Source organism: Kogia breviceps, chromosome 2, assembly GCF_026419965.1.
Source record: "Kogia breviceps isolate mKogBre1 chromosome 2, mKogBre1 haplotype 1, whole genome shotgun sequence".
NCBI lineage: Eukaryota > Metazoa > Chordata > Mammalia > Artiodactyla > Physeteridae > Kogia > Kogia breviceps.
In genome coordinates, this window is record NC_081311.1 from 25,832,344 (window position 1) to 25,854,936 (window position 22,593).

At 39.9% G+C, this 22,593-nt stretch overlaps 2 protein-coding genes across 4 annotated transcripts; one reads left to right on the forward strand and one right to left on the reverse strand.

The window, feature by feature from the left end:
* The first annotated feature begins 133 nt into the window (after positions 1–133).
* ATP5MK (ATP synthase membrane subunit k) lies at positions 134–5,556 on the forward strand. Of its 2 annotated transcripts, none has more exons than XM_059052943.2 (4): positions 134–221; positions 3,832–3,927; positions 4,016–4,108; positions 5,458–5,556. In XM_059052943.2, the coding sequence occupies exons 2-3, from the start codon at positions 3,841–3,843 to the stop codon at positions 4,103–4,105; spliced, it is 177 nt and encodes a 58-aa protein (XP_058908926.1). In that variant the 5' UTR covers positions 134–221; positions 3,832–3,840; the 3' UTR covers positions 4,106–4,108; positions 5,458–5,556. The 2 variants fall into 2 exon arrangements, with proteins under 2 accessions (XP_058908926.1, XP_058908927.1); XM_059052944.2 differs by lacking the exon at positions 134–221 and adding an exon at positions 841–904.
* Positions 5,541–19,712, reverse strand: TAF5 (TATA-box binding protein associated factor 5). 2 transcript variants are annotated; one of them, XM_059052940.2, is made up of 11 exons: positions 19,123–19,712; positions 16,977–17,214; positions 13,449–13,764; positions 12,513–12,676; positions 12,270–12,405; positions 11,422–11,542; positions 10,541–10,670; positions 8,893–9,057; positions 7,736–7,913; positions 6,927–7,104; positions 5,541–6,600 (listed from the first exon to the last, which is right to left on the reverse strand). In XM_059052940.2, exons 1-11 carry the CDS (start codon positions 19,679–19,681, stop codon positions 6,383–6,385), a joined length of 2,403 nt encoding a protein of 800 aa, XP_058908923.1. In that variant the 5' UTR covers positions 19,682–19,712; the 3' UTR covers positions 5,541–6,382. The 2 variants fall into 2 exon arrangements, with proteins under 2 accessions (XP_058908923.1, XP_066880858.1); XM_067024757.1 differs by lacking the exon at positions 8,893–9,057.
* Positions 19,713–22,593: the final 2,881 nt, after the last annotated feature.

Genomic DNA, 22,593 nt, shown 5'->3' on the forward strand with positions numbered 1-22,593 from the left:
TAGTCCTACAGGGCGGGGGCGGGGGCGGGGGCGGGGCTGGGGGGTAGATTTAAAGACAGGAAGCGGAAGGGCGGGATTTAGAGCCGTAGCCAGTCGGCACAGAAAGCCGAATCCGTAAGGCCTGTTGAACTTTTGAGGGGGAGGCGGCTTCTTCCGGCGGGGCAGAGGAGCAGCTTCGTCAGTTGAAGGACACTTGCAGCGGCGTCTGTGCGTTTTGGAAGGTGGGTGTGGAGGGGAACCCGGGCTCGGACCTCGCGGCTCCGCTTTGTGGGGCCTGCCTAGAATCCGACCGTTTCCTGGTCCGGGCACACCGCGAGGTCTTCGCTTTGGGTGGGGTGTGTGGGGGGTGGGGAGAGTGATGGTGAATGGAAAAGAAATTAGAGAAAATGAGGGTCGGGCGTGAGGGTTCGGACAGTGGCTGGGAAGCCTTGGTGCGAGGTAAAGGCCCCCTTCCCCCAGCTCATAAAGGCCCTTAGAATGCATTTTCCAGTGGAGAAAAACGAGGCCCGCAGCGAAGAGAGTGTCCCAAGGTCACCCAGTGACGTAATATTGGATGAAAACTCGGGCTTCTGACCCCCCTCTGGTCATGTTAACCTCTTTCCCACTGTATGCCCAAAGCAGTTTGTTTGCACTGAGCTGTGCTTAGGAAGCTGTCCACGCAGGCCTCCTTTAGCTGCGCTGCAGCCTTTGTCAAGTGCGAGTGAGTGTAGCCCGCCTTCTGCGCTTCGCCGGGCCCGCGATAAGGGGGTTAGATTTCAATCTGTTCGGTCAGTGGGGAAGGCTTTCCCTAGGAGGTAGCCAGAACAGAGAGCTGTAAACTCCTTGAAGTGCAAGAGGCTGCTTCTGGTACGTGAGCGGCTCTCCCTCGTCTTTGCCTCCTTACCGCGTCATCTCACCAATCCAGGTAGGTGTCCGGTCCGACACAACAGCAGTACCGAGAAACAGATAGTAGCGTGGGTAGTTTCTGAAGTGCCCATTTTACAGGTGAAGAGAAGCATGGAAAGATTAATTATATTTAATAGCAGTTCGCCGCTTAATTAGAAACAAGCGAAAACCCCATCGCTTAGACTTTGCCATAGGCTACAGTTTAGCAATTAGTACGGTTTAGTCTAGGTATTTTTCATTAATGTCTTTCTAAACTGAAGTATGACTCAGAAGGAAAGCAAGTTTCAGTTCAATTATTCCACAAAGTACCATCTAACACAAGGATTCCTGATGTTTGCCCAAAGGTAACCTGCAGTTTGCTGAGGATGCAGACCCAAGTGCTTGCAGCTTTTGCTCCAGTTGTTTGTCTCAGTTTCCCCTCCATCTCAGCGTTTTTTAAGAGTCTTTCTTTACAGCCTAGACTAAATTGCAGTTCTGTACTGTGCCTTTCCCTGCAGTCAGAATTAGTCCTCTGTGTAATATTGCAGACATCAGCCTTCCTTCTGTTTTGTGTGGAGAGAAGTTTAAAGTACCTTAATGTTGTTTCAGTTGGACACCATTTCAGCTTCTGAAAATGTTTGTTAAACACAAGGTAGGGCTTCCCTGGTGGCACAGTGGTTGAGAGTCCACCTGCCAATGCAGGGGACACGGCTTCGTGTCCCGGTCCGGAAAGATCCCACATGCCGCGGAGCGGCTGGTCCCGTGAGCCATGGCCGCTGAGCCTGCACGTCCGGAGCCTGTGCTCCGCAATGGGAGAGGCCACAACAGTGAGAGGCCCGCGTACCGCAAACAACAACAACAACACACACAAAAAAAACAAGGTAGTGGGAATTATCAGTTAATAATTGGACAAAGTTAAGCCCTTGTTTTCTGTAGGGTTTCTCCGAGAAACCTACTTGATACTATGAGAATCCAAAAATCTGTCCTGAAGATGAATGGGAAAGCATGTGTTTAATAAGTTTACTAAAATAAAACAATTAATATGAAAGCTATATCATAAAGATTTCTTTTAACGGAGATTTTCCTACTTGGCTTGAACTGGTCAAGGCCCCTAAGGTGGCCCAAGGAAGTTTGGAATCCTTCATTGCTACAAGAACTTTCTTGAAACAGTTTTCAAAATTAAGGTCATTTGTCCAAAGTTTCATTGCCAATTCTATGCATGTGAATGCCTCTGAATGGTAAACTGGAGAGTGCCAGTTTCCATAGCAACAACTTCCTCGCAGGTCTCTCCCGCTTCCATTTCATCAAGAGCCAACTGAGTCACTGCCACTGCCTACCAATCTCGACCGGACCTCGACCGGCTCGTTTATATTGCCAATCGACTCGGCGTGGCGTCGGTCGTGGTAGATAGGCGGTCATACAGACGAATTTTCGAGTGTTGTTCTGGTGACCTTTGAATGTGCCTTTACTATTTTTTCTTATAAAAGAAATACACGCCTTTGTGAAATACATAGGTTCTATAGCTGTAACCCCGTTTTAAAGTTTGCTATATATTCTTCCAGGGTTTTTTCCCAATTACTAATAAGCATCTCGTTTTGTTTCTGTTACTGCAGTGTTTTTCAAACTTTTAAGATACATCAGAATCACCTAGAGGGCCTATTAAAACAGATTGTTGGGACTCAGGGTTTCTGATTCAATAGGCCTGAGAATTTGCATTTCTAACAAGTTTCCATGAATAGTGACAGTGTGGGGACCAGACTTTGAGAACCATTGATGTGCTCTATAATATAATGTCCAGAAATAGGATTTTTTTTAATATTTAACATGACATTGGGACGTGTTTCCACGTTAGTACATAAAGATCTGAGTGCATGGGGACATCATTCCATGTCTATAGATAAAGATCTCCATGCATTGTTTCCTTCCGTAGAAACCATCACTTATCAGTCTCCTGTAGATGGACTTCTAGTTCTTTACTTTCATAAACTGTATTTCATTTACCATCCTTGAACCATACTATACGTTTCTACTTTGTAATATTTCTGTCAGGATAAATTCCTGGCAAACAAATGAGCCAGCTAGGTAAAAGGGTAGCTACGTTTTTAATTTGATAGCTATTGCAGAAGAATTGCATATTAGGAAGGTTGTACCAGTTTATACTCCCTCCAGGCAACAGAGAATCCTTATTTTCCCACATTGCCACTACTACTGCTAATTATCATAAATTTATCTTTGTAGTCTGATGGCTAAATATTGGTCTCATTTTACATTTCTTTGACTGATCATTAGGTGATGTATGTTTCACCTTTTTGCGTTTGGCCACCTTTATATTTTCCCTTCCCTAAGATGATTAAAATATTTGCCCATGTTTTCTTCAGGATATTTTGGCTTCACTTTTACATTTAAATCTTTTGATCTGCTTTGGTGTAAGGGAGTAAGGATTTCAGCCCCCCCCCCCAATAGATAGTATGTATCAACTCCATTTAGTAAATGATCCCTTCTCCCCCTTCCCATGGAGGTACTAAATGTATAAGAAAAACTGTAAAAAGGGGTTGCAAGGTGAGCTGTTTAGTTGGTGGCTACCCCTCTGAGGAACTTTGAAAAGTATCACAAGCTCCAGCTTTCAGCTAGTCTTAAAACTGATTAATTCCAGGTACAGTGGTATAGATAGAGCCAGGAATGAAAACATCGACCAATATTGAGTCAGAGGATGGACTTAAAGACTACTGTGTTCTCTTCCTATGCCGAGTGATTTGATATATATTCTGGAGTGTTGTGTGATAACAACCAAGATAAAGTCCTCCTTCCAAACGTTTTTTTCCACCGTTTTGCTGCTGCTTTGTTGGGTGAGGCATACATAAAATTTACAGTATTTATATGCAATGAATTTTTTTGAATTTTTTAATTCAAAAAAATTTTTTAAATTGCATCCAAACCAATTTGTTGCTTTCTTTCTTTTTTTAAAAGATTGAAATCATGGCAGGTCCAGAAACTGATGCCCAGTACCAATTCACTGGTATCAAAAAATATTTCAACTCTTACACTCTCACAGGGAGAATGAATGTAAGTATTAATGATACCTTTAAGCAGTTGTTTTAGAATAAAATAGATGTGACAACAACTCTTGTTTACTTTTTCCTTTCTTTTTCAGTGTGTACTGGCCACATACGGAGGTATTGCTTTGTTAGTTTTATACTTTAAGTTAAGGTCTAAAAAAACTCCAGCTGTGAAAGCAACATAAACGGTAAGAAATTAACATTTAAAACTTTATATAACTTTGCCATTTTGATCTTAGGCGTTCCCCCCCCCACTATACAAGTATATTGTTCAAAATTTATTACATTCAAGAAAAAAAAAAAAAGAAAAATATTGTCCATGTCCCCATTACCCTGACAATTTTCGTTAACATTTCAGTTTAGCTCTTTTTTGTTTGGTTTCCAGTGGCTATGATCCATAGCTGTAATTTTGTCTTATAACATGCATGTTCTGTATAATTTGAATGCATGAGTGCTCATGGGTATATGATTTATTTCACAGAGGAAATGTCTCCTACTAGAATTTTTTCTTAACATAAATAACATTACAATGAATGCCTTTGAGCATGAAGTGTTTGTATCTGTGATTGTTTTCTTAACGTGAAATGCTTTCCCAGAGGGTTGTGGGGCACCTAGCTTTCTTCCCCAGGCAGTGTTGAATAACATCAGTTTCTGATTTTTGTTAATTTGAGGAGTAAAAATAATTTCTTTTTGATAAAGTTATATATTTTTTCCATTTTTTACCACTTGTATTTTTCTTAACGTTCTCTTCGTGTTCTTCTCATTTAACATTTGGTACTTTCTCTTTGTGAAGACCTTCTCTCTCTTGTATAAGCTCTCTTAATAGTTATTAACCAGCCTTTTAAATCAGTTGCAAATATATCTTGGTTTTTGCTAGTTTCAATTTTTATGTAAGCCATTCTGTCTTTTCCTTAAATCCCCCAGACTTCATTTTCTTCTTATAGTGCCACCCAACCCCCATTTGCCCTTGCTTGAGTAAATATTTGTTGTGTTGGCGGTAGATGAGGTGCAGAAAACCCACTAATGTAGCCCTCCATGACAGAAAATTTTTTCCTCTCCTCTTAAAAACTTTTCCAATCCCAAAACTATTGACCTTAAGGGACTGACTGCATATCCCAGAATGCAGCGGTCCATGACTTGTTTCTGACAAACAGGTAGTTTTTTGCCCAATTTTTCATGTTGGTTTCCTCCTAACTTTGTTTTTACAATGAGGATAATACCACCCTCCCTGTTTTCTACTGTTTAAAATACTACTTTATGAAAAAAGATGTTATTCTATGTACTAGACTTTTCTAATGGTATACATTTAACATCATACTGAATTATTGGCAGCTCCTTTGTTAAATGGGGAGTGTTAAATTGTATTAAGCTGAGAGACTCCTAAATTTTGGGGGGGTTACTGACTCCTTTGAGAATCTAATGAATTTGCATTCAATTTCAGGGGGGTTCACGGATAGTCTTGTACTAGTAATTACTGAATGTCTTAAAAGTAGAGTTGAACACATTGGTGTCTAAACAATTTTTGTTTTGTTTATAGGATTCTCAACTGTACCTCATCTGTTAAGTTCCCATGCCTGAAGAAGCTAATGTCAACTCGTGATACCCAATTTGTACAATAAATTATGAACCTGGAAAAGCTGGTTGTCTTTATTTACAAGATATCAAAAATATAAAAACTGTACAAAATGCAACAAAGGCAAAAAACTGGCAGTGACTTGGTCTAAATCTTTTAGTTTCCCAAAGCAAGGCTCAGTACTGGAGGTAAGCAATTGAAATGTCTGACTTCAAGTGTACTAGGTTGTATGTAGCCATTTTAGCTGAAGTAGAACATGGAAGTTAATTTCTTCACCTGGTTTATAGAGTGTTTGCGTGCACTCAATCCAACCGGTATAAATTCAGATGTCGATGGATGGTTGTACTTCATCTATTTCTCAAAAAGGAATTGTAGTTCACCCTACCCAGTTAACATACATTCCACTAATCATGAGCCAAGCAAAAATGCTAGTGGATCATTTAACATAGTACTTGAGTGCCATACAGTAACTACATTTTTACAGCAGGAACATACATGCTCATAGAATTCTTCAGCTAAAATTCAGGATGGTATTATATTACTCAATTTGAATCTTGAAGCAGGATGAATTACTGAAATCAACTGATTTTTTTCTAAACATAATAAATTAAAATACCATTTGAACAGGCGATGCATAGTTTCCACAAAATCCAAAGCACCATAAATGTCCCCTCCGTGAACATAATACCTCTTATTCAACTAACGGAAATTAGTTAAATGTGGTTGCTATAGAAATGTGGAACTATCCTGTTCAGATTTTCCAAGCAGCATACTTCCAGATCCATACAGACAAAACATTCTTTGTAGCTTAAATATTAATCACTGAGGTATTTGCTTTTAGTCTCCCTTTTTCAAACAGTAGCTTCCAAAGGTCTTTAATACCGATGGTTTATTGCGGACTATAAGCTCCTGCAGCTAGAACCAAGTTTCTTCTAGTAAAATGGAGGTGTACAACTGGTGTTGATTTGGTCATATATGTTCCCAACAATAACTCCTGTGAATTCTCAGGTAAATTTATATGCCCAGTGGCTGTAGTAAAGTCATCAGTCTCTAAATCTTCAAATGCTTTGATAGCATCCCATAACCGTACTGTATTATCCATTGAACCTAAGGGGAAATCAAAGGAAACCATTTAGTAGCATCTGCCTTATTTAGATTCTGAGATTCTGTCAAGTATGCTTTATGCATTTACTTTTTATTTCTGGTGAAAAAGATCTGAACTAGATTAATAACTATTCCCTCTAAAGAAGCACTTCAAGCAGTAGTTTTAACCTGAGAAGTCAACATACATATAGGATAACAATCTGGAATCATGGCTAAGGAGAAGCAAAACTTAAAAAACAGCAGGACTTAATTTTGCAATGGTCAACATTCAGTGCTTCCTTTAAATGTACCATTGACCCTTTACCACAAAGCCATTTCTAGACATTTACCTGATGCCAAAATTTCACCATCTCTACTAAATCTAAGTGAACAGACTGTATCACTGTGGCCTTTTAATTCTCCAACCATCAAACCATGTCCAATATCCCAAAGGAGTACTCTGCCATCTGTTGCTCCTGTAGCCAGGAATCTCCCATTGGGAGAAAATGTCAAGGAATGAATTGGTCCCTAGAAAAGAAGTCCGTGGAAAGAATCAAAAATAGGGTTAAAAATACCTAAGAAAATAAAGACAAAAGTTAGAATTATAAAGTTCAGTGGTGCGAATAGTATCTTTAAAATGTGTCACTGGTTAATTTTTTTTTAACATCTTTATTGGAGTATAATTGCTTTACAATGTTGTGTTAGTTTCTGCTATATAACAAAGTGAATCAGCTATATGTATACATATATCTCCATATCCCCTCCCTCTTGCGCCTCCCTCCCACGGCTCTAAGTGGTCACAAAGCACCAGGCTGATGTCCCTGTGCTATGCAGCTGCTTCCCACTACCTATTTTACATTTGGTAGTGTATATATGTCAATGCTACTCTCTCACTCCGTCCCAGCTTACCCTTCCCCCTCCCCATGTCCTCAAGTCCATTCCCTACGTCTGCGTCTTTATTCCTATCCTGCCCCTAGGTTCATCAGAACCATTTTTTTTTAGATTCCATATATATGTGTTAGCATATGGTATTTGTTTTTCTCTTTCGGACTTACTTCACTCTGTATGGCAGACTCTAGGTCCATCCATCTGGTTAATTTTTAAACTACTTTTATCTCAAAAGAACCTTGTGTGCTGGAATAATGAAGGTATAAAATACCTTGTGTCCAGTGAAGATCCTTACACAGTTCCCATTCAGGACATCCCAGAGCCGCACAGTTCTGTCTGCAGAGCCCGTAGCAACATAATTAGAATTGGGATGGAATCTGGTACAATTCACATCAGCAAGATGGCCAGCAAATATCCTTAAAGGCTGATAGTGATCTGTAGCCCAGAGCCTTTTTAAAAAAATTATTGAAAACAAAAGAAGGTAATTAGTTAACTGAAATGCCAAAATTCTATCCAAAATAATAGAAACAACCATGTGAACTGTTAGCTCCAAATGGGTCCTGCTCACTAGTTACCTGAAGGAAAGAAGATGGAATGACTGAGACTAAACATTTTTTTTTTTTGGCCACAGTGCGGCTTGTGGGATCTTAGTTCCCTGACCAGGGATTGAACTCGTGCCCTTGGCAGTGAAAGCACAGAGTCCTAACCACTGGACCACAAGGGAATTCCCTAAACATTCTTAAGAAAAACTAATTGACACGGTACAAAAATTTTTTTTTTTTTTTTTTTTTTTTTTTCCGGTATGCGGGCCTCTCACTGTTGTGGCCTCTCCCGTTGCGGAGCACAGGCTCCGGACACGCAGGCCCAGCGGCCATGGCTCACGGGCTTAGTAGCTCCGCGGCATGTGGGATCTTCCCGGACCAGGGCACGAACCCGTGTCTCCTGCATCGGCAGGCGGATTCTCAACCACTGCGCCACCAGGGAAGCCCCCAAAATTTTTTAATTCTATAATCCTTTAGTTCTCTGTATGTACACCCCCACTCCAACTCCTAGTCTAACTTATAGAAGAGTATTTTTCCCTAGTTTTGGCCACCACATAATTAGTTTCTAACCCAAGACACCTCATCCTCAACTTCTAAGGAGATGACAGGGAAATAAACGTGCTCACAGTGGTTGTAAAAGACAAGGTTTAGCATCCGGTTGGGGAAGGTGGGGAGGGCATGGACTCTTGGTATAGACATAATTGCAGACAAAATAATATTCCTGTCCCAAATTTGTTTTCAAATAAGGACCTATAAATGCTGACGTTCTCAAAATGTTGATCCTGAATAATAGAAGCAAAAATGGGTTTGGGTGGAGTTTCTAATTCCCAACAAGAAACCATTCTGTTCTTGAATAGGCCCAGTCCTAAGCTCATAATGTTCTTACCGAGCTACTCGGTCGTGGCCCCCTGACACAAAATAATATCCATATGGAGAAAACTGTGTGTCCCACACTGGATAGTTGTGTCCTTTATATCCCACCAAGCAGGTAAATGTTTGAAGACTCCACAATCTAACAGTTCCATCTTCTGAAGAGGAAAGCAGGTAGTTCCTGAGAGAAGAAAAGGTAGTACATTCGATTCCTAGAATAACTTAGTTACCTGTCCAATTTCTCTCTACATTTGTATATATTAAACATAGCTAACTGACATGCTACATCTCACTTTTAATTTATACATGAAATTCACAGTAGATAACAAGAGTTGAAAGTACTAACTAATGTTAGCCGTGACACTCTACATCTACTGAGCACCTACTGAATGAGGCTAGATTATCTTAAAAACATTATCTATTAAGAGGAAAATCACAGTTCTTCGAAAAAAGAAAATACCAAGAGGTAATGACAAAAAGTATGATCAAATTAAGGTCACCTGAGGAAGGCTTCTAAGAAATGTGATCTGTCACTTAAAACAATTTTTTACTTTAAAATGGAGATGCTATTTTCATATCCTGTAAAAGTTGTGTAAGAATTTAAAAGTAAACATCTTTTGGACCAAAAAAAAAAAAAAAAAGCCAAAATAAAAAACACTATAGACACAAGAATAATACTCTACCTTCTTCAGGAATGAACAGAAAAGCTGAACTACTCAGACAATACTATGGTTTTCAATGAAATCAGAAGTTTCCCTCAAGTAAAAATGTACCATCTGGCTAAATCCCATAAAATAACAAAAATCCTCATTCTCAAAGTTTCATAAGGATGAAAATCTTGATGGATTGAAAGCTATTATCTATCAAATAAGATACAGATGGTATTATAACAAAATACCCTCCCTGCATTTCTACAGAATGTTAGAGATCATGAAAAATAGGCAAACATATCTGTGGGTTTCAAATTCCCTTTTCAGTATTCTCTTAGTTCTTTTGATTATACAAAGATAAATCTTCAATTGATAGGTAATATGCCTTTAATATCAGTAATCTGATGTGAATTTGGAGATGACAGAAGACAGCAGTAGCCATGAAACCCAAAGAAAGAACCCAAAGAAGCAATTCAACCCCTACTGGAGGTTACACAAAACTAAAGCTGATTTTTATAACCAGCAAACCCTGAAGCTATGTATCCTGATTCTATAAATTTGGGTATTGTAACGAGTACCCCAAGATAAATCAGCAGAGGGCAAGATTCTAAAAGATAACGCACTACTATGTATAAAATAGATAACTAATGAGAACCTACTGTATAGCACAGGGAACTCTACTCAGTGCTCTGTGGTGACCTAAATAGGGAGGAAATCCAAAAAAGAGGGGATACATGTATACATATAGCTGATTCACTTTGCTGTACAGCAGAAACTAACACAACAATGTAAAGCAACTATACGCCAATAAAAATGAATTTAAAAAAAATTTTAAAGGATAATAAAATAATTCTTTGCAAAAAAAAAGAATAATAAAAGATAATGAATGATAGGCAACCACAAGATTTTTCTAAAGTAATTTTCCCCAACTTTTTCATAATGTTCCCAGTAGTTAACTTTCATATAATCTCAATGTAATACAGCAGTATTTAATTTTTTTTGTTTGTATTTTACCTATCTGGACTGAAGCTGGCTCCATAGACGGGCCCACTGTGACCATACAAAATCTTCAACTCACTTGCTGTTTTCTCATCCATGATTCTTTCTAAGACATCGTCAGATTCTTTATCTATGAGGCTAAGATCTAAAATGGTCCAGAAATGTTAATTTTTTAAAGTACATTCATTAAAACATTTTAAGGCAATTACATCACATTTCAGGAGAAGAACTAACATTTCAACTGTTCCTCCTACATACCAACCACTGTGCCAATGCCTCTAAATTAGGTGCTATCATCCCAGTGTATAAGAGAAGAAAGTGAGGTTCAGAACAGTTAATAATATGCCAGACTGCACACAGCTACTTAGTGTTGGAACTAGGGCTGAAACTCAAATTTATCCATTATATCACCATGTTTCACAAAAGGAAACTACAGAAATATTAAAATAAATAATTGAAAATGTATTATCTTGTTTAAACAATACAGTTAGCAAGAAACTTTCTTTAAAATGTAACCCTGATCTTAGTTCATTTTAGCCATTTTTATGGCTAAAACAGAAAGTACTCTCCCACTATTTAAAGGTTTTTTTTTTTTAATTCACAAGCAAACAATCATAAAATGTTAGATTTTTAACCTTAGGGAGTTTTCTAGCCTAATGCCCTCATTCTACAGATGAGAAAACTGAGGACCAGTGAAATTAAACCAGGCTAGCACCCCAGTCTCCTGATTGCCACTCCAATGCACTTTTCACTGTTGGCAATGTTATTATAGCCATTTTGACTTAAAGTAAAATCAAGTGAAATTCTGCTAAGATCACAATGTCTTCTGTATATTTCTTGGAATCAAGATTGGTGTAAACTAACAAGTTCATATCCTGACAGGTCATCTCAGTTACCTGCTGCTTGTTTGACACTACGAAGCTTTTTGGGTGTCACAGACCACACTCTGACAGTTGAATCTGCAAAACCTCCAGCAATCAAACTAGAATCATCAGTGACATCCACTGCAGTGAGGCCCTGCCAATTTAAAAAAAAAAAAAAAAAAAAAAAAAAAAAATATATATATATATATATATATATATATACACACACACACACACACTAAACGATACTGTTAGGGAAAAAATTATAATCACATCTTAGAGAATATATAATGATAGCTATTTTTCTCATATAAAAGATCATTTGAGATTTCATTCTCCTTTGAAATCAACTGTTCAAAAGCACCTACTTTGAGAACATATCATTTACCCCTTTTTGCCCTCTGAATTTGGAGTGCATCATATAAAGCAAATGTTAATCATTTTTGTACTTTACTAAGTATATCCTCAGCAGCCTATTATAAAGCCTTAGGTCTATAGAGGCTTACAGACATAAAGATATGAAGAATTCTTAATAGAAAATATTAAGTTTATATAAGTACTTAAGTTCAAGAGAGATGAACCACATAGCTTCCTCCTCTTTCAAAGGCTAGCAGAATTCTGATCAGTGAAGTGAAGGACACATACAAGCAAGATTCTGGTACCTACAAGTCGCTAAAGGTCTTTTAAACATTGCCTTCTATCTATTCTGAGCAATGTCCAATTCTCCTTTCCTAACTACTGTCTTTAAGCCATATTTATATCAACAGTTTAAAGAAGAAAAACTTCATTTTAGTTAAGACATCTAAGTTACTTTTAATGGTAATCACTGTTTTTCATGACTCCTAATTTTCTCCCAGAAATTGCCATATCATTTTACCAACCTGGTAAGCATTGAGGAATGTATAGAAACAAATTGAGGGTAAACAATCTGGCCCAAGGCGTACTCGTTTCGTGGTTTCTTTCATATTCATTATCTTATCCAATTTATCTGAATCTTTCAACTCAGGAAGAGGGATTCTGTGAAAGAAAAACAGACTGGAAATTACTCTGAATATTAAATAACTTGAACCATCTATAACATTGTCTTAAACTTCCACACATGTTCCTGAGGTGTTTTTCCTCACCTGTTTTGAGGTGGAGCATTGGGATCTTGTTTTTTGCTTTTGGATCCGATACTATCTTTTTTAGGCTTCTTCTTTTTAGGTTTTCCTTCTTCATTTTCTCCTTCTTCATCCTCATCATCCAAAGGCACCTCAATTTCCGGCTCTTTTAATAAACCAAAAAATACCTACAAGTCAAAGGAGCCAATTTTTTAAGTTACTTTTTTGTTCATTAATACATCCTTTTCATATCTTGATAGGAGGAATCACAATTACAATAGGGTCATGTATATCCTGAAGCAGATTCTGTACTTGTCTACGCAATAGCCAATCTCCCCTTCTTCCTTTACTAACAGAACCCTGATTTTGTTGGAGCAGCAGTATACTCAGTTAAAATCATTTCTGTTCCCGGGCTCCCTTGAAGCCATACAATAGCCATATAATATCATTCTGGCCAATAGATGTACACACAGATATACTGGGTAGTGTTTTAGAACAAAATACTGTTTTCCTGATAAAAAGGGAGAGATTCAGCAGGTATGTCTTTCATCCTCCCCCTTCTGCCTTCCTGGAATACAGATGCAAAGCTGGCACTGCAGTAGCCACCTGTGAGCACAATGAAGAAAGCCACATTCTGAAGATGGCAGAGCAGAAAGTAGGAGCCAGGGTCCTTGATGGCATTGTGGAGCCCTCACACCAGCCTAGGAGGGCCTTCTACTTTAATTCATTTTATGTGAGAAAAACCCCTTACTTGTTTCTGCCAATGTAGTCAGGGTTCTGTTAAATGCATCCATTCCCCAATTCTCACTAATATATACATCATCCTTAGAACATGAAACTTAGTATACAGTGTAAAATTATTCCCAAACTAGCTATAAGAAAAATGTGTAAATTATGTAGATGGAAATGCTACAATTTTTCATAATCTGCATTATATAGTTCTTAGGTTTATTCCCATACCTTTGATTTGTTTGCCTCTCGTTTAGCCTCTCCTGCCAAACTTCCCACCATCGCATCTATCTGTTGCTTACTACGCGGCATCCCATCAAAGATGTCAATGTAGAGGTGCTCCTGAACTATGTTCCATATCTGATTGTTCTGTTTCTCCTGAAGATGCCTCTTCAAGAGTTGGTACGAGTCTCGGGAAATACGCAGAACAAATTTACTTGTTCGAAAATCCAACATGGTCTCATTCCCTTTCATGTGTTCCTTTTTGGTAAGACTAGATAATACTCGTAGGTCATCCTGGTAATAACATTCCTGATCTCCATGGAACCTGTTTCAGTGATTTTAAAAAGTCATTTTTCAATGTAATCATTAAGGGATCTGCCTCTCCCCCATATATTTATAAACATCCCAGAATATTTTCAACGTAGTAGTCTGAATAATTGTGGACTAAGCTGTAGGACAGAAGTAACGCATTTCAAAATGATTACAATTCAGTTCTGAATTCATCCTAAAAATGACCAATTTAATTCTCTAATGAAATAAATGCATCATAAACATTTTAAGAGAATTTGAAAAAAATACCATAAATGAATGAAAGATAAGCTATCCACCATTGGCAGACAGTCTCATTTGAATGCCACCATTGGTAGACATTTGAAAATGTTAGAAACTTTGCTCTACTAAATTTTATGTTCTCTCAAAACTCATTTTTTAAAACTTTTTATTATGGGTAATTTTAAACACATACAAGTAGAAACTACTATAGGAATTCAGTGTACCTATCACCCAGCCTCTCAACAATAATCAACACATGACATTCTCACAAAACCCATCATTTTTAGTGATTTCGCATATTCTTAATACCAGATGTAAAGATTAAACATCTGTACTTTAATAACATGACTAAAGAACAAACGTGTTGATATCAAACAATGAGCACTCCCATTTACTCACCATTACCAAAGGCAATTAAAGCTTACAGCCTTGGTGACAATTACTAAATTTAAATGTACTTTTGTTTCTACAAATCTTAATTATCCTAATAAAATAAAATGTAAAGATCATATATTGACACTCACAAAGAGCAGCAAACAATGCAAAAACATTTAGAAAACAAATGATTAAACATAAGATATTAGGACTCTAGCTCTGACACATAGCCAATAGATTCCTAAACTGCTACCTGTGCTACCCTATTATGACTCATCATAGAGTTTCTGTCTAAGATTTGAATGAAATTAGAAATCTCAGCCTCTTGGTGTTGTATTAGTCGCCACCAATAAGCTCATCTGAGCATGGAGTCCTGGCAAGGGCTGAGACTGTCCATGACAAGGACACAGAAAGTCAGTCCCCTACAATATTCCACCTTCCTATGTGAGGAGATGGCTACACCATGAGACTGGAAAAGGTTTTTTGATGACAGTACTGTAAGAAAAATTAGCTTAGAAATTCTGTCACCATCAGCCTTAATCTTTTCTTTCAGAAACACTGAGCTACAGAACATTTGCCTTATATACCTTCAATTAGGCTCTGTAGAATAATGAATGAATATAATGACACAGAAGCCAGGAGTCCTGAGTTCTATTGTTCCTCTATTACCACTACCTGTGTTACCTGACAAGTCCTAGCTTCTGGGTCTATTGCTTGTACCAAAGAGCTCTCATTTAAACTGTTTAGCACTGCCTCCTTAAACACTCCTTTTCTTTGGCTTCTATAACTCAACACTCTCCTGGTTTTCTTCCTGCTTCTCTGGCCTCTCCTTTTATATCTCTTCTATTTGGTCATCTCTTCTACTCCTTTTATTTCTCTTCTACTCCGAATGGTGGAGTTCCTTGAGCCCCAGGCCTAGCCCTCCCATTGACTTATTTCATACTCCTTCCTAGACAGTCTCATCCCTATCCATCAATATTGCACACACTCCAATTTATGGCTCCAGTCCCTACCTCTCCTCTAAGCTCAGAGCCTTATATATCCTCCATCTATCAACTTGACATCTCTTAAATAAGTCAAAGGCATAAACAAATCTGACTCAAGATTATTCTACAACCTTACAAAACCGGTCCTCTTCTAGGGTTTTCTACCTCAGTGAAGAGCACCGCTATCCAGCTAGGGGAGCCAGAAACCTAGGGATTATCAATTATACTTTCATCTCCCTTACACCTCCATATCCAGTCACTCACCAAGTGCCTCACGAATATGTCTACTTCCCCTCACCAACGCTATCACACCCTAGTCCAGTGTTTCTCAACAGGGTTGCGACTAGTATTGGGGGCAAAACAATTCGTTGCTAAGTGGGACTACCTGCACGTATTGGAACTTTTGGAATCCCTAAGACACCTGATCCTCCAGCCTAGTCATTACGACAACCAAAAACACCGCCAGTTTCAAACAGCCCACAGGAAGGAGGCATAATATTACCTTCAGTTGAGAACCAGTACAATAACCCCCAAAATGGTCAATCTATAATCACTCTGTCCCCCACCATCTGTTTTCCCCACTGCATAAAGCTCCTTTCAAAATGTAAATCTAATAATAACATGGTCCTTCAATGACTTATCTGGCAAAGATGTCTCACTGTCCCCAAATATCCATTTTTTTCTTTCTTCTTCCACAATAAAACACCTGAATACTAGCTGTCACATAGACACCTAGGTAAAGACCATATATCCTACCTCCCTTGGCCATTGACTAATGACATAAAAAAGGGAGAAATATACGTCACTTCCAGGAAGGATGTGTGCCCTCCCTGCTGACTGTTAACACGGATATGGTTTCTTAGAGCCAGACAATCACCTTGTACCACAGGTGGAAAATGCATGACAAGGATGTCAGAGCTACAAAATCAAGAGCCTGGGTCCCTGATAATCAAGGACTCCATACCAGTCCTAGACTGCCTACATTCATGAGAGAGAGAAATAAACTTTTATTGTATTCAAGCCTCTACTGTTTGGGGTCCAGTCACTCTCAGTCTAATCTAATCCTAACACAGCTTCATATTGCTCTTAGGATAAAAGTAAAAATAAACTTTTATTTATGCCACTATTGTTTTGACTTTTCAGTGAATCTCAGCCAAATCTAATCCCATCCAATACAACCTCCTACTACTCTGAGGATAAACAAAGACCCTCAATATGGCCCAAGAACCGCCTGCTCCAGCCCCTAATCAACCAGCCCGCTTCCTGTTGTACCACACCCCACCCTCACACTCTGCTCCAGCCACACTTGCCTTTCATCTATGTACCTACTGTGATCCTTCCTGCCACAGAGCTGTCACACATGCTTCTCCCTCTTCTCTTCCCCTGGTTAACTCCTGTTCAATCTTCAGATCCTACCTCAAGCATCACTTCCTCTGGGAGCCTTCCCTGACTTCTCCAACTAGATCAAATCCCTCATTTTAGGTTCTCATAGCACCAGGTACCTCTCCTTCATAAAGTACTTTTTGAGTTGCAATCTTACATTTGTGTAGTTACAGATGCGTGTATTCATTATATATATGTATAGCTATATATACATATTATATATATACATAAATTTACATACTTCTCAAAGAATGATTTTGCTTCATTCTCATGTTGATTGTAGACTAGTTCCAAATACATGTGTACAAACAGGGGATAAAAGAGTTGGGATAACTCTGCCCGATGGCAGTCCAAGGAACATTCAATAAAGTGTTTCAGTCCACTATAGTATTCTTCATACATTGTGGGGTCTCCTTGTTGGTTGTAGGCTGATAGCACGGCACTGACGTCCGGCTGGTCTTCCACAGCTACACTTCCAACTGTTTAAAAAACGAAAAATAACTTTCAGGAAAGTGACCTGACATGCACCAAGAGACTAAGGTTGTTTTGCTAAGGTCCACAGGTGAATTGTTTCTCAGATGTTTGTCCTTCTCCTCTCAAACGCTCTTCCCCAACTCAATCACATAATCTTTTAATTGGATTCACTTTGTTTCAGTCACCCATCCAAAATTCCTTTGGTTTGTCCATATCTTAAAATAAAATGTTCAAATCAATAACAGAAAGATTCAATATTTTTCCTAGAGGTACCTTATTTTAAAGACAAATTTTATAAAACATGGTATGTGCAAATCAAACAACTATCTTAATCTTCTCTCAAGGCTCAGTGCAAATGGCACCCACCACCACCAAGCTATGCCCTGGAGTAACATTTCCAGCTCTCTAAGCTGCCTAAATATTTTTTAACTGTCCAGCAACACATCCTATCCTGTTACCTTCATATATGTACATCTATCACTCCCTATAAAATATAAGCATGTTAATGGTGGGAAGGACTTGCCTTATTTATATTTCCAAAAGACAAATCTATTTTATATGCTTAAAACAATTTCCATAACTATCATTTCAGGGCAAAAAGCATGAGTATTTATTTGTAATATTTCAATACCAAACAATGATACATCTGTCAATCAAATCAGAGTTTGTTGGAAATTTTTAAGTTGCAATTATAGTACTGTTATGCTCTGTACTGCACAAATTTTAGAGAAGTTCTTTAGAAGTTTACTCTGATGGCCTCTTTTCCTCCCTACTGGTTTCTGAGTTACAATCTAAAAAATAGGTCAAGTTTCTGAAGAGATGAGAGACTACAGCAAAATAACCAACAACATAATTCATCCATCTTATAGTTCATTCACAAAATTCAGCATTCAAAAAAGATTCCTCTCAATCACATTTGCATACATTTCTACTTATGGGTTACAATGCTACATATTCATACTTCACTTCTGACAATGCTGCAAAGATTAGATCTCATAAATACAAAAGGGGAGGGGAAGCCTCAGGTGTCAGGGATGGATACCTAGGCATAAACTTATCAGTGCCAGACATTTTACATATATTATATCTAAATCTCACAATAACCCATTTAATAGAGGGGAAAAAAAAAAACCTCTCAAGCTTAGGAAGAATAACAATCAGCATCACACAAGTAAAAGCAACAGAGACAGAAACTGAACTCAGGTCTGCCCAACGCCTGTTCCTAAGTGAATGATTCTCAAACTTTGCCCTACATCAGTACCCCTTGGAAGCATTTATTTTGAAACGCAGATTCCCAGACTCCACCTGCACAGGGTCTGATTCACTAAGACTGAAGTGACGCCCAAGAATCTGGATTCCTCTAAAAGATTTAAAACCAATGTTAGCCTATATTTTGAGAAAGACTGGCTACACTATATTCATCATTCCCTGGCTGTGTGGTCCAAAGCAAGTCCCTTGGCCTTTCTCAGTCTGTTTTCTCATCTCTAAAATAGAGGTACTGTCTACCTCACAGTGGAACTGAGAAAATTAAGATACATAAAGTATTTATAGTAAAAGTACGCTAGTACAAAACTGTACAAATATTGCTAGTGTTAATGTATCCCTGCCCAAGGCTCAAGAGCCCAAATGAGAGGAGAGGGACCAAAAGCCTGAAAGTCCCCGCCTCTCCGCGCCCACCGTCCCCATACATCCCTAAGCTCAACAGCTCTCCACAGCCTCTCGCTGGAACTGACAGCTCGGAAGAGGGTTTGACTGCGCAGCCGGCGCACCAGGGAAAGGGGCGGGCATGTGGCCCTAGAGGCGGGCCCAGGAAATTCAAAACAAGCCCGCAGAGGTGCAGGCCTGCCAGCCTCTGCCTTCCCGGCTCGCTCCCCTTCGTGCCGGCCCTGCCTCCCCGGGACCCCGCAGCTCACCTTTCCCCGGACCTGCAGGACCTGTCGCTAAGCCCGAGACGGCGGCGGACCCCGAAGCACCGCTGACCGGAGGGTCGGGGGCCGCAGGGCCGGGGGCCGAGGCGGTGACCCGACTAAGAAGCGCGCTAGCCGTCTCAGCGCCGGCGCCGTCCGCCTCTCCCGGGGCTCCGGAGCCCGCCACTGCCTCCTCCAGCAGCCGGGCCTCACGGCGCAGCGCCTCTTCGGCCTCGCGGAGGTTGCTCTGCCGTAGAAACTGCAGCACAGCCAGGAGAGTCTGTCGGTCGTGGGGAGCGCCGGCCTCCGGAGCAGCGGCGGGCACCGGGGCCGCCCCCGCCGGGGCAACAGCGGAGACAGCCACCGAGGGTTTGGGGGTCCCACCATCCCCGCCGGCCGACGAGGGCGCTGCAACGTTCCCACCGCCGCCGTTGGGGCCGTTGTTGGTTGTGCCGCCGCCACCCTCGCCAGCGCCGTCCCCCGCCTGCGGAGGTAGCAGCGTTGGCGGTCCCTCAGGCTCTAACTTGACCGCCACCTCCGCCTGCTCCTCCGCCAGCGCCGCCATCTTGCGGCTGAGCCACCTTGCGCCGTCAAGCGTGATTGCGTTTTCGCCACATGGAGGGCGGGGAGGAGCATTTTACGACAGCTCTGGAGGGCAATTTACGGCAGTAGGAGGGGCGAGAAAGGAGGAGAAAAAGGAATAGGAGCCAGAGCAGCTTTCAAAAGTGAGTGACAAAAAGACAGGAAGTGGGAGTTGGGGACAGCCTCGTGCTTTTGCCCGATAATAATTACGTTTATTACAGACCAGATATATTCAGGCACAGCGATAGACATTATGTGACCTTTAGTTCAACAGTTTTTTAAGGTACTATTATCTTCACGTTACAGATGATTCAACCAAGACTTAAAGACGAAATGCCAGATCAAGATTCGAATCCAGGTCTTTAGTTTAAAAGCATATACTATTTACCAGAGGGAGGCTTCTGAGATACTGGTAAAGTTTTATGTTTTGATCTGGGTGGCGGTACTTGTTTTTTTTCAATTTATGCTTTGTAAAAATTAATTGAGCTGCACGCTTACGTTTTGTGAACTTTACAGCATATATGTTATATTTCAATAAAAAGTTTTTAACGACCTGAATTTTGTGATTGTGAAATGTGAATGTTCTGTCTTCGTGCTATGTTACCCATTATCACAAATAGACTGCTTTTTTTTTTTTTTTTCCTTCGGTACGCGGGCCTCTCACCATTGTGGCCCCTCCCGCCGCGGAGCACAGGCTCCGGACGCGCAGGCCCAGCGGCCACGGCTCACGGGCCCAGCCGCCCCGCGGCAAGCGGGACCCTCCCGGACCGGGGCACGAACCCGCGTCCCCCTCATCGGCAGGCGGACTCCTAACCACTGCGCCACCAGGGAAGCCTAGACTGCATTTTAATTGTATATTTTAAAATAGTATGTGCCATTTTGCAATATGCTTCATAGGTTCAAAAACCTGCTGCATATTTTATCTCGTTTGAATCTCACAACGCTGTGAGACAGGTGCAGACAAGAAAAGTGAGCCTAGGACACGGGGAAAATCTAGCAGTTATTCAGGTTGTTGGTTTTGAGGTCCTACTGGCTTCCTTTGACCCTGTTTACTAGCTTAATGACCTGGAGCAAGTTACTTAACTTACACTACCCCAGTTGCCCAACTTCTAAAATAGGGACAATAATAGTACCTACCTCATAGAGTTGTGTGAGAATTAAATGAGGTAATGTATATATGATACCTAACACGTAATAACTATTAGTTATTTTTACTTAACCAACCTAAAGAGGTGTCCTGCAAATATTTGATAAGAAAGTCCAATCATGATGTTCATGGTTATTCAATACTGAAATATAAAACTAATCTAATTTGACATAATGTAAGATTGTGAAACATGGGGAGGGGCAGGGAGTGGAGAGTGGCCGGGAGATGAGCAAGAATTGGTTAGCATTTAATCATCAGTGGCCAAGAGAAAACCTGAAATCGGATGATAACACTAAAGAGATGGCGAGATTAATCCTTTTCCTCACGATCATTCAACTAATTTTTCTGATTCTATATTCACTAATTGATATTAATTCGTAATTAATTGAGAACTTAGATGAGAAATGCCATGAATAGCAAGCCCAGGTGTATTTATAATTCCCTGGAAAGATGTTTTACTCATTATGAATAGTAAATAAACATCTTGATGCATACATCAGTCTCGTGAATCAGGTCCTAGGAACTGGATCCATCTGTGCAGCTGAAGCCCAAATAGTGGGACTATAAAAGTACAGCCACCCCGTTTCCTTCCGTGGAGTCTAACTTTTTACCTGGCTTTGTGTCTTAAGTGCCAAAGAGTCTGGGTTGGGCTTCAGCTGAGGTTTCTTCCACCAAGTGGAGTGGTTTTTCTGTTAAACCGCAGTAGAGATAAGTTTATTGAATGATTGCAAAGCCCACTTTTAATTTTTGTTTCTCTTTTCCCCTTCCTTCCTGATCCCTACTTCCTTTCTCCTACTCTCTCCTTAGAATGCTTTAAGAAGTCTAGTGTCAATCTCTATCTTGTTCCTTCATAGGAATAGGAAAGCTGCTCTTTCTCTCTGGATGTTGCTCTTTCTCTTTGATGTTCTTTCATTTCCCTCTAATGTATCTAGGATTAGATTTTTCCTGCCTCTCCTGATTGGCCCTTTATGTACCCATTCAATCTGAGAATTTTTTTTTTTTAGTTCTGGGAATTTAGCAAACATTGTATCTATAAATATTTCCTCCCCTCTATTTTTCCCCTTCTTATACTCTTTATGATGTAGATATTGACACTTCTATCCTCCAGGTTTGTTAACTTTCATATTTTCATGTTTACCCCTTCCTAATACTTTCTAGAAGACTTCCTATACCTGATTTTTCAATGTGATAATTCATCCTTGGCCTAGATCCATATTGCTACATAACCCATTTATTGAGTTTTTTACTTCAACCATTTTATATATATATATGTATATATATATATATATATAAAATTTACCATTATATTTTTCACAGTATTTTGAATTGGTTCTTCATGATTTATTGTTCCTGCTTCATGTAATCTAGTTGGGTGACTTTGTTCCCCCCACCAGCGGAATATTCAGCAATGTCTGGACACTTTTGGTTGTCACAGCTTGGGGTAGTGCTACTGGCATCTAGTGAGTAGAAGCCAGAGCTGCTGCTAAACATCCCATAATGTACAGACAGCCCCACCCCACCACAACAAAGAATTTTTTTTTAACATCTTTATTGGACTATAACTGTTTTACAATAGTGTGTTAGTTTTTCCTTTGCAACAAAGTGAATCAGTTATACATATGTTCCCATATCTCTTCCCTCTTGCGTCACCCTCTCTCCCACCCTCCCTATCCCACCCCTCTAGGTGGTCACAAAGCACAGAGGTGATCTCCCTGTGCTATTCGGCAGCTTCCCACTAGCTATCTAAT